Consider the following 11634-nt stretch of genomic DNA (forward strand, 5'->3'; position numbering starts at 1 on the left):
CTTGGATCTGAGCTTTTCTGACTTCTGCTGACTCCCAGAGCCCAATTGAGGTAACAAAGTATAAATGCTACCTAAGTGGTGGGGAGAAGAAATAAAGGGAAGAAAGAAAGCTAAGATAAAAATTAAAATAGTAAAAAATAAGCAAAACCAAAAACTAAAACCCAACCAAAAATAACAACAGCAGAAACCCAGAAACGCAAAACCACACACAAACCCAAGAAAATCCAAATTAAAAAAACCTAGCTGCAAGTCACTAGGAGATAGGGGCACAGCTCAGCAACACTAAGGAGAAATATTACTATGTGAGGAGCCACATGTGTTGGCACATGACTCTAATCCCAGCACTCGGGAGGCAGAGGCAGGTGGATTTCTGAGTTCGGGGACAGCCTGGTCTACAGAGTGTGTACCAGGATAGCCAGGGCTATACAGAGAAATCCTGTCTCAAAAAACCAAAAAAAAATTGTACAAGGAAAGGTATGAATGATCAATATAACAAACTCATTAAAACTTCTAGAATACACAAAGTAGTAAAAAAAAAATCACAGAGAAAAGAGTGCAATGGATAATTGGGAATAATTGGGATACAGATCTGAAGAGTGTTCTCACAGAAGACCTGGAAATGGCTGAGTAATATATATATATATATATATATATATATATATATATATATATGTGTGTGTGTGTGTGTGTGTGTGTGTGTGTGTGTGTGTGTATCCGTGAGGGAGATGAAAATTAATACTAGTTTGAGATTTTATCTTATTCTAATCAGATGGCTAAAGCACCAATGCTGGTGTGGGTGGATGTGGGGGTTGGAAACCCTCATGTAAGTTGTCCATGGTAGGATATAAGCTGCTGTGGCCACTGTATTTATTAGTACAACTCTCATATCTCAGAGAAATTACATTTATCAGTAACTCTCATATCTCAGAGAAATTTCCTTGTGCAATTATACAGAAACTCACAACTGGTCAAAGACTACAGAGTAAGGGTTAACAAAGTGCTCAAAAACCAGGCTGTCTACATTGTACCCTCTTCCCCTTTCCTTCCTCCCTCTCCCCTCCTTCCTTTCCTCCCTCCAGGGATCAGGGACTATCACAGAAATAGGGAATAGAGAGATTGTAAGAACCAGCGATTGGGAAGGACCAGAGCAAAATATTATCTTCTTGACACGACAAGACCAGTGCACTCATGAATTCACAATAGCTGTGGCCTCCAGCATGAAATCTGCCCAAAATCAAGCACTGTACCCTGACTAACCGATCCTGGGAACATTGACAGTTGATGACATCTAGAAAAGAGAGTTATTCCTCCTTAAGGATGTGGCTCCTGGTAGATCAACCACACTCCAGTCAATGCCCCCACACTCATGAGCATATGACAGCAGGTTATTCAAAAAGGACATGAATTTTGTGGGTTGTGGGAGGGACTGTACGATAGATCTGGGATGAGCGAGGAAGGGCAGGGGGTGACTAGGATCCAGATACATTTGATGGATGTCTGAAATTCTCAAAAAGATATTATAACTTTTAAAAACCATAAAAAAACCTGGGCAGTGGTGTCACACACCTTTGATCTCAGCACTTGGGAGGCAGAGGCAGGCAGATTTCTGAGTTTGAGGCCAGCCTGCCCTAGAGTGAGTTCCAGAACAGCCAGGGCTACACAGAGAAACCCTGTCTCAAAAACAAAACAAAATGAAAACAAAACAAAACAAAACAGAACAGAACAGAACAAAACAAAACATAAAGCCGCAAACAAAGCCAAAACAGAAACAACCAAAAATACAATAAATAAGAAAATTTAGAAGAACAAAAGTCAGAAAGCCAAAAATGGCACAAAATTCCACCAAATGTTGTTAAACATAATAAAAACAAAAGATAATTTCAAAGAAAAACCTCAACACTGAAAGCCAAAAACCAGCCAAGCAAGGAAACCAGAAAATAAAATCCAAAGCATATAAGGTTAAGACTCAAATAACCCCCAAGGTGGTGGCACACACCTTTAGTCCCAGCATTGAGGAAGCAGAGGCAGGTGGATCTCTGAGTTTAAGGCCAGCCTGGTCTACAGAGCCAGCTCGAGGACATCCAGGGCTACAAAGAAAAACCCTGTCTCAGGAAAAAAAGATCAACAAAAAGCAAAACAAAACCCTCCAATATCCACAGACTGGGTAGCTAGTTCAGCAAACACAAGGACCAACGTTCAGTCTTTAGAAACCCTGTGTAAAAACAGTCAACCGAGTCATTTTCATTTCAGATTTTGAAGTGGATCAAAGACCTCAACATAAAACCAGACACATAAGGTCTAATAGGACAGAAAGTGGGGGATGGCCTTGAACTCATCAGCCCAGTAGCCAACTTCCTGATCCGAACACCAATGGATCAGGCACTAAGATCAACAATAAGTGGGACCTCATGAAACTGCAAGCTTCCATTAAGCAAAGGACATTGTCATTAGGACAAAACAGCCTATAGATTGGGAATGAATCTTCACTGTCCTACAGCTGATAGAGGGCTGATATCCAAAATATATAAAGAACAGAAAAGGAAGCTAAAGTTAAAAAAACCAAAAAACCAAAAAAACCAACCAACTAAACAAACAAACAAACAAACCCCCCCCCAAAAAAAACCCAAGGAACCCAATCTGAAAAACATGGCATAGAACTAAACAAGAGAATTCCCAACAGAGGAATCTTGAATGGCTGAGAAGCACTTAAAGAAATGTTCACCGTACTTATTCTTCAGAGAACTACAAATCAAAATGATTCTGAAATTCCATCTTACACCCATCAGAATGGCTAAGATTTAAACTCAAGTGATATCACGTGCTGTTGAGGATGTGAAGCAAGGATAACACTTCTCCTTCTCCATTGCTGGTGGGAGTACAAACATGTACAACTACTCTGGAAATCAATTTGGCACTTTCTTAGAAAATCAGGAATAGTTCTACCTCAAAGACCACAGCTATTCCAGACATATACTCCAAACAAGAAACTTCCTCAACTATGTTCATAGCAGCCTTATTCATGACAGCCAGAAACTTGAAACAACCCAGATGTCCCTCAACTGAAGAATGGATAAAGAAAATGTGGTTCATTTACACAATGGAATACTATTCAGCCATGAAAAACAAAGGCATCATGAACTTTGCAGGCCAATGGATGGAACTTGAAAATATCATCCTGAGTGAGGTAACCCAGACCCAGAGAGACACACATGGTATGTGCTCACTTACAAGTGGATATTAGCTATAAAGAACAGAAGAGCCACGCTATAATCAACAGACCCAAAGAAGCTAAATACCAAGGATGACCCAAGAGAGCATGCTTGAATCCCATTCAAAAGGGGAAATCAAATAGAGTTGGATGTAAGGAGGGAACTGAGGGGGAGAGGTGTGGGGGAGGGGAACAGGGGTAGGGATAGGTGTGGGGAGAGCAGGGGGAGGGGCAGAAGAGGGGTGGATGTGGGGGATGCATCTCTGGGAGGAGTTGCAGACTTGGCCCGGATGGGGTTGGGGGAGACTCTAGGGAGCCTATGAGAGTAATGCTAGCTGAGATTTCTAGCAGCTGGGGTTGGAGATACTGAAGTGGCCATCTCCTGTATCCAGGCAGCATTTCCAGTAGGGGGAGGGAGGCCTTAACCAACCCACAAAACCTTTAACCCAAAAGTTGTCCCACCTATAAGTTGTTCAGGGATAAATATGAAGCAGACATTGAGGGAAGGGCCAACAATCACAGGCCCAACTTGAGACCCACACTGTTAAGGATGCTCTGACATGTAAACAGGACCTAACTGCCTTCTGAGAGGTTTCATCTAGCAGCTGATGGAAACAGATGCAGAGATCCAGAGTCAAACACTAGGTGGAGCTTGGGGAGTCTTGTGGAAGAGTGGGGATAGAACTGAGCCAGCCAGAGGGGTCAAGGACACCCCAAGAAGACCTACAGAGTCTACTAACTTGGGCACATGGAACCTCACAGAGACTGAACCACCAACCAAAGAACATGCAGGGGTGGGCCTGGGTCCCCTACGCATTTGTATTAGATGTACAGCTTAGTCTTCATTTGGGTCCCCTAGCAACTGGAGCAGAGGCTGTCTCTGACTCTCTTACCTGCCTTTGGATCTTTTTCCCTTAGCTGGACTGCCTTTTCTGGCCTCAGTGGGAGAGGATAGGCTTAGTCCTGCTAGGACTAGATGTCCCAGGGCATGGTGGCACCTAAGGAGTCAGCCTCCTTTTCTGAGAAGGGGAGGGAATTATAAGAGGAGGGGTATGTGAGGTAGATCTAGGAGAAGAGGGGGAATGGGAGCTATAATTTGAATGCAAAGTGAATAAATATTAATAAAAAAATAATAAAAATAAAGTAGATGGCTTACCTTAGAAATAATGACCAAGTTGACTGACGGCCTGAACACAACAGGTGTTCTCACACCTATGACACGTGCACCTACACACACTCTTGTGCACACACACACACACGCTCACACACAAACACACAGGTGCACTTACAATCACCCACAGGTATTTACAAACACACACACACACACACACACCCCAAAGGTACTCACGCGCAACTAAACTGAAAACACAACTCACACACACAAGCTCCTCCCAAAAACACATTGAATGAGATACACACAGAAACACACACACACACACAGACACACACACAAAAGCTCACACACAAACCAATCAAACACAAAATCCACACACAGCTCACTAGATACAATGAAATTGCAAAGGGCACCACCAACTCCACCAACTCCATCAACTCCTCTCAACACACTCAAAGAAATCTAGGTGTGGCCACAGCTTAACCCTGCTGGCTGGGCCGCATCATAGTCGCTCCTCATGTGGTCACATCAGGACCTGTCCTGGCAGGGCTGGAAGGGACTCAAGGCTCGGGCTTAGGTGGGCTAAGAGACTGACATTAGGCTTTTAGAAATCAAAACCTCTAGGATGGGCTGATGTCCTTAGGTCTCTGGTTTGAATATTTGCTGTGCCTCCTGCTTTAAAGTCCTCATGTCTACACTCTGTGTGTCACCTTTGCATTCCAGCTGATGGGTCCAGGATGATGCCACCGCTTAACATAAAAAAAAAAGGTCCTGCTCATTAAGACCTAGGTGGCTGCTGCATTTCTGACATTAACTGCATATCCCTTTAAGCTTTATGCTTTGGTGTTCTTGGAAACTCCCCTGACCCTTGCCCTCCTTTAGGGCCAATCATAATAACTAAGGTCAGTTAGAATTGCTTTGTATAGTTAGCAACAATAAGCTTGGACTCGAACCAGCCACCCAACTGCCTGGCAAGCCTTCCTGCACCTGTGTATGAGCTTTTGTGGTTGCCGTGAGCTCCTGTGGTTTTTGCCTTTTATAAGGGAAACAGGGTTGCAGTCTATACTTCTGAGTCTGACTTGCATCCCTGATCAATCAGTCCCAGGGTCTATGTTCAATAAACTATCCCTGCTTGACTGAGATGGCTGAGTGGTTTGTGGGGTGATTCCTGGACCCCAGCTCTGCTCATGAAATATAATAGAGCAGCTTATTACCACCTGTGAGGATGACAGAAGAGGCCTTTCTCATAATTTCCAAGGTTTTAGATTCTCATCAAAAACATGGGAGGGGCCTGAGGGGATAGACAAATGGTTAGAACACCTGCCCTGCAAAGTGCGAGAGCCTGAGTTTGAACGCATGTGGACACTGAGCACACACTTGCAATATCAGAGCTCCTAGGAAACAGGGAAAGCATTAGAGACAGAAAATATCTGGGAGCTTGTGGGCCAGGTACCTTGGCATATGTAGTATCAAACCACACACCTAGTTTCAAACAAAGTAGAAGGTAAAATCTGACAAAAATGTCCTTTAATCTCCATACACATGGTGGTACATATCCATGACCATGTACGTACAAGCTTGTTCTATTCTCTGTCTCCCCTCCCTCTTTCCCTCCCTTTCTCTACCCACCTCTCTCTCTCTTCTTTCTCTTACTTCCCCCACTACACACCGCCAGCCACATCATCATACATAGAGGTAGGCATGATGTATAGAAAACCAAGTCCATGCTGCATGCAGGGCTAACTTTACACTCTAAGGTCCAAAGGTGGAGCAGGCACATGCGAGGACCGGAAGCTGTGTGGACACTGTGAACAGATTAGCTGTGCTGCTGGCACACATGAAACAGATTCTGAACCACAGTCAGGTCACAGAACCCATGATCCGGTGTTATTCCTGAGCACCCACTGTACCCAGAAGCTAACTATTGAGCACTGATTGGCTCAAACCCTGAAAGGTCCTCTGCTTTTCAGAGTGCTATGGTCAGTGCAGTGTGTAGCTCTTTCCTTTTGAAGACACTTTTCTGGGGTTGTGAGTCTACTATTGAAAAACCTCATATCTGCAGACAGTACGACTGGGAAGAAAGATCCTCATATGTGAAGTGCACACTTCATTGCCAGGCCTGAGAACAGAAAAGAAACCTGCCACCACTGGTCATTGTGGCTCAGCTTCTGACATTGCAGTTGAGATCAAGTGCCCTGGAGCTCTCCCTAGCCTGAGTCAGTGTTCTCAAGTTTAAGTTGCTGCTTCCTGTTTTGTAGTATCAATCACAGGACGGTTTCAGGCCAGGGGAGCTGTGAACATCATGTAGACCTTGCTGTCTGCGTTTGAGGGGGACTGACTGTTTATTACAGGACTAGGCCAGGGCTGGAATCCAAACTCCCTTCTCCCTTGAGGCCAAGAGACACTGATATTTAGCTAACTCCAGACTGTCTGATCTTACAACTCACGCCGAATCTGCAGGAATTCACAGGGTTACCGTGCTTGCCTCTGTGGAAGTGGATCAAGCTGATGGTATCTAATGTTCTCTCTGGTCCTTCTGATCATGCTGATGGGTCGAAAAGGACCCAAAGTCCACACCCATCTTCTACACTTCCCCACTTCAGGTACCTGAAAGCTTGGTCCCTTCAAAGGCACTTTTAATGATCTGGTGGCTTGGGGTGCCAAGTTATTCTTCCTGCGGCTTTTGAACACAACAGGAACAATTTTCCTATGTAAAGAAGAGGCAGGAAAATCTCCGAGGTCATCTTTCACAAACATCTATTTTATTCTCAGAGGAGGAGTCTGATTATGACCCTGGGTAGGCAGAAGGGCTTCCGCCTCTACCAGCTTTGCACAGGCTTTCAGCCCCTGCTCTGAATGGTGATCCCAGAGGCCATCTGGGATTTCATCATTTGCTTTCTTCCTACTTGGTTGGACTCGGGGCTCTGAGTGATGCACGCTGAACCCGGAACATGATGCCTTTTCACAAGTTTCCCTTTTGCAGGTCCATGTCTATACATGGGTCCTTTCCAATAACTGTAACTGTAGAATCGTAGCATCTGGCATCCTCTGGTCTAAAATGCAAGGGCACACATGAGAGGGACTCTGAGAACCTCAGCTGCATAAGGCATGTCTTCAGGTGTGATTGTCCTGTTTCACACTGCTCCCCCAAGTTACCTCCTCATGTCTGAACCTCTTCCCCCCATCTCCTAGCTCCCACCACATACCACCCTCTCCTCCCTCAGCATCTCCTCCTCCTCCTTCTCCCACTTCCTCCCCCTAGCATGGTCAGTTCTCCTCCTTGTTCAACGTGCAGGGTACATACGGGAGATACCTTCTGGGATGCTAGACCTATTGGCAGGTTCCATTTAACAATCATCTCACGGTGTCTAGACCTAGCTTCCCCACATATACATAAGTATAATCTGCCAGTTGACAGAGATATGAGTAACATAGATACATGCATATACAGAAACATACCTGGGCCGTGCCGGATGCTTGTTCTCCTGACACCCTTTCTGTGTCTTATTTTTGGGGGGAGACTCTGTTCTGCCCCACGTGAGATGTCTTTTTTGATGGGATACAGCAACAGAGCTTCCTCATCGCATTTCCTATCTTCCTTGTCCACCCCCTGATGCCTCTGGGCCAGCCCCTGCTGCGGACAGGCTTATCTGCTGCTGAGGCTGTGGTGTGGCCTTCTGTACTCTCATCGCTGCTGTCTGGTTGAATTCTGCAAAACACTGAGTAAATGCAGGGTTCACTCCTAGTACGGGTGTGTGTGAGGTCCATTGTGGGTGTTGTGTGGATTGGCCTGGGGAGACCACCGGGCCAACTGACTCTTCTGTCTCTTTTCCTACTAGTACTCTTGCTGCAGACAGACACTTGTCTATTGGTGGATGACCGGAGACATGTGGGTTCAGTCTCTCTCCTCCGAAGTCTGAGATGGAAAGTAGCAGTATCAACAAGGGAAGGGAATGGGGTAACGGATGGATTCACGGGCCGAGCCCGGGTTGGCCTGTCACATTCCTTAGGAATCTGTTTTTTCAGTAGACAATAAGACGCCATGGTTTGGTTGAATTTTCTCTGACGTAACGAATCTTCAATGTCTTGAGCTTGGAACCCAATATGTCCCATTGCTTTTACAATCGCAGGGTCTGGCTTGAGGGGGATCTGTTCTTCACAAGGATCTGGGAATGCCCCTGAGCCTTTTGTGACCCAGGGATGCATCATAATTTCAGCAACAGTGGGCCTAAGTTTGGGGTTGGCCGTCATTAAGAGACTAATCAGTTCTCGCAGCTCTACTGACAGTCTATAGGGAACAGAATACTTTTCTGCAACACTTCTCTTTAGCAGCTTTTGTATGCTGGCAGCATCAAACGGGATGTTTCCAGTCACCATAAAATACAGCACAACTCCAAGAGACCATACATCGATCTTGGGCCCATCATAGGGTCTTTTAAGGAACACCTCAGGAGCACTAAATGGGTAAGTCCCACAGTATAAGTTGAGTTTTTGCCCTGGCTTCATTTGGGTGCCAAATCCAAAATCAATGATCTTTACTTTCCCATCTTCTTCTACCATAATATTGTCCGGTTTCAGGTCCCTGTGAACTATACCCTGGTTATGGCAGTAGTTCATAGCACTTAAGAGCTGCTTGAATAATTCGCGTGCTTCATCTTCCTGCAGGTAACCAGCTTTTCGGATGTTTTGGTAAAGTGATTTGCCCTCGCACAACTCCATAATGAGGTATACATTCTTCTTGGTTTCAATGACTTGAAGGAGAGAGATGATATTCGGATGATCGGTCATCATCAGTAACTCTACCTCAGACATGAGAGGGTTGCACCAATACTCCCTCTTTCGAATCATTTTGACAGCCACGTGGGTGCCTGTGAGGCGGTGCCGGGCCAGCTTCACCTTGGCGCAGCCTCCATGGCCGAGAGTCTCTAGCAACACATATTGAGCATGAAAACTCTCCATGTCAGAGAAAGCAGGTTTGGATCTGAGCTTTTCTGACTTCTGTTGACTCCCAGAGCCCAATTGAGGTAACAAAGTATAAATGCTACCTAAGGGGTTTGGGGAGAAATAAAGGGAAGAAAGAAAGCTAAGATAAAAATAAAAATAGTGAAAAATAAGCAAACCCAAAAAATAAACCCAACCAAAAATAACAACAGTAGAAACCCAGAAAAGCAAAACTACATACAAAGCCAAGAAAATCCAAATTAAAAAACCTAGCTGCAAGTCACTAGGAGAGAGGGGCACAGTTGAGCAACACTAAGGAGAAATATTACTAAGTGAGGAGCCAGAAGTGGTGGCACACTCCTTTAATCCCAGCACGCGGTAGGCAGAGGCTGGTGGATTTCTGAGTTCGGGGCCAGCCTGGTCTACAGAGTGTGTTCCAGGATAGCCAGGGCTATACAGAGAAATCCTGTCGTGGAAAACAAACAAAAATGTACAAGGAATGTATAAATGATCAATATAACAAACTCATCAAAACTTCTAGAAAACACAAAGAAAAAAAAATCACAGAGAAATGAGCACATAGGATAATTGGGAATAATTGGAATAGGGATCTGAAGAGGATCAGAAGACGTGGAAACGGCTGAGTAATGTGTGTGTGTGTATATATATATATATACATATATATATATATGTATGTATTTATATACATATTTATATAGGACCGTGAGGGAGATGAAAATTAATACTAGTTCGAGATTTTATCTTATTTTAATCACATGGCTAAGTCACCAATGCTGGTGTGGATGGATGTAGGGGATGGAAACCCTCATGTAAGTTGTCCATGGGAGGATATAAGCTGGTGTGGCCACTGTATTTATTTGTACAACTCTCATATCTCAGAGAAATTACATTTATCAGTAACTCTCCTATCTCAGAGAAATTTTCTTGTGCAATGATACAGAAACTCACAACTGGTCAAAGACTAGAGAGTAAGGATTAACAAAGTGCTCAAAAACCGGGCTGTCTACATTGTACCCTCTTCTCCTTTCCTTCCTCCCTCTTCCCTCCTTCCTTTCCTCCCTCCAGGGCTCAGGGACGATCACAGAAATAGGGAATAGAGAGATTGTAAGAACCAGCGATTGGGAAGGGCCAGAGCAAAATATTATCTTCTTGACACAACAAGACCAGTGCACTCATGAATTCACAACAGCTGTGGCCTCCAGCATGAAATCTGCCCAAAATCAAGAACTGCACCCTGACTAACCCATCCTGGGAACATTGACAGTTGATGACATCTAGAAAAGAGAGTTATTCCTCCTTAAGGATGTGGCTCTTGGTAGGTCAACCACACTCCAGTGGATGCCCCCACACTCATGAACATATGACAGCAGTTTATTCAAATAGGACATGAACTTTGTGGGTTTTGGGAGTGACTGTGGGGATGGATCTGGGATAAGCGAGGGAAGGGTAGGGGGTGACTAGGATCCAGATACATTATATGGATGTCTGAAATTCTTAAAAAAATATTATAACTTTTGAAAACCATAAAAAAAAGCTGGGCAGGGGTGTCTCACACCTTTGATCCCAGCTCTTGGGAAGCAGAGGCAGGCAGATTTCTGAGTTTGAGGCCAGCCTGCCCTAGAGTGAGTTCCAGAACAGCCAGGGCTACACAGAGAAACCCTGTCTCAAAAATCAAAACAAAATAAAACCAAACTAAACCAAACCAAACCAAAATAAAACAAAATATAAAGCCCCAAACAAAGCCAAAACTGAAACAACCAAAAATACAATAAATAAGAAAATCTAGAAGAACAAAAGTCAGAAAGCCAAAACTGGCACAAAATTCCACCAAATGTTGTTAAACATAATAAAAACAAAAGATAATTTCAAAGAAAAACCTCAACACTGAAAGCCAAAAACCAGCCAAGCAAAGAAACCAGAAAATAAAATCCAAAGCATATAAGGTTAAGACTCAAATAACCCCCAAGGTGGTGGCACACACCTTTAGTCCCAGCATTGAGGAAGCAGAGGCAGGTGGATCTCTGAGTTTAAGGCCAGCCTGGTCTACAGAGCCAGCTCGAGGACATCCAGGGCTACAAAGAAAAACCCTGTCTCAGGAAAAAAAGATCAACAAAAAGCAAAACAAAACCCTCCAATATCCACAGACTGGGTAGCTAGTTCAGCAAACACAAGGACCAACTTTCAGTCTTTAGAAACCCTGTGTAAAAACAGTCAACCGAGTCATTTTCATTTCAGATTTTGAAGTGGATCAAAGACCTCAACATAAAACCAGACACACAAGGTCTAATAGGACAGAAAGTGGGGGATAGCCTTGAACTCATCAGCCCAGGAGCCAACTTCCTGAACAGAA

General features: G+C 44.3%; 1 protein-coding gene across 1 annotated transcript; it reads right to left on the minus strand.

The window, feature by feature from the left end:
* Nucleotides 1–7234: 7234 nt before the first annotated feature.
* Nucleotides 7235–9296, minus strand: LOC110284189 (sperm motility kinase 2B). Its single transcript, XM_021149878.3, has 2 exons — nucleotides 7782–9296; nucleotides 7235–7375 (listed from the first exon to the last, which is right to left on the minus strand). The coding sequence occupies exon 1, from the start codon at nucleotides 9279–9281 to the stop codon at nucleotides 7827–7829; it is 1455 nt and encodes a 484-aa protein (XP_021005537.2). The 5' UTR covers nucleotides 9282–9296; the 3' UTR covers nucleotides 7235–7375; nucleotides 7782–7826.
* Between the last annotated feature and the right edge of the window lie 2338 nt (nucleotides 9297–11634).

This window comes from Mus caroli, unplaced genomic scaffold (genome assembly GCF_978045245.1).
Source record: "Mus caroli unplaced genomic scaffold, Mus_caroli_1 scaffold_18, whole genome shotgun sequence".
In the NCBI taxonomy this organism is placed as follows: domain Eukaryota; kingdom Metazoa; phylum Chordata; class Mammalia; order Rodentia; family Muridae; genus Mus; species Mus caroli.

What these genes read in the sequence shown, in the direction of transcription:
- LOC110284189 (XM_021149878.3), bottom strand. Translation starts at nt 9,281, where the DNA reads ATGGAGAGTTTTCATGCTCAATATGTGTTGCTAGAGACTCTCGGCCAT.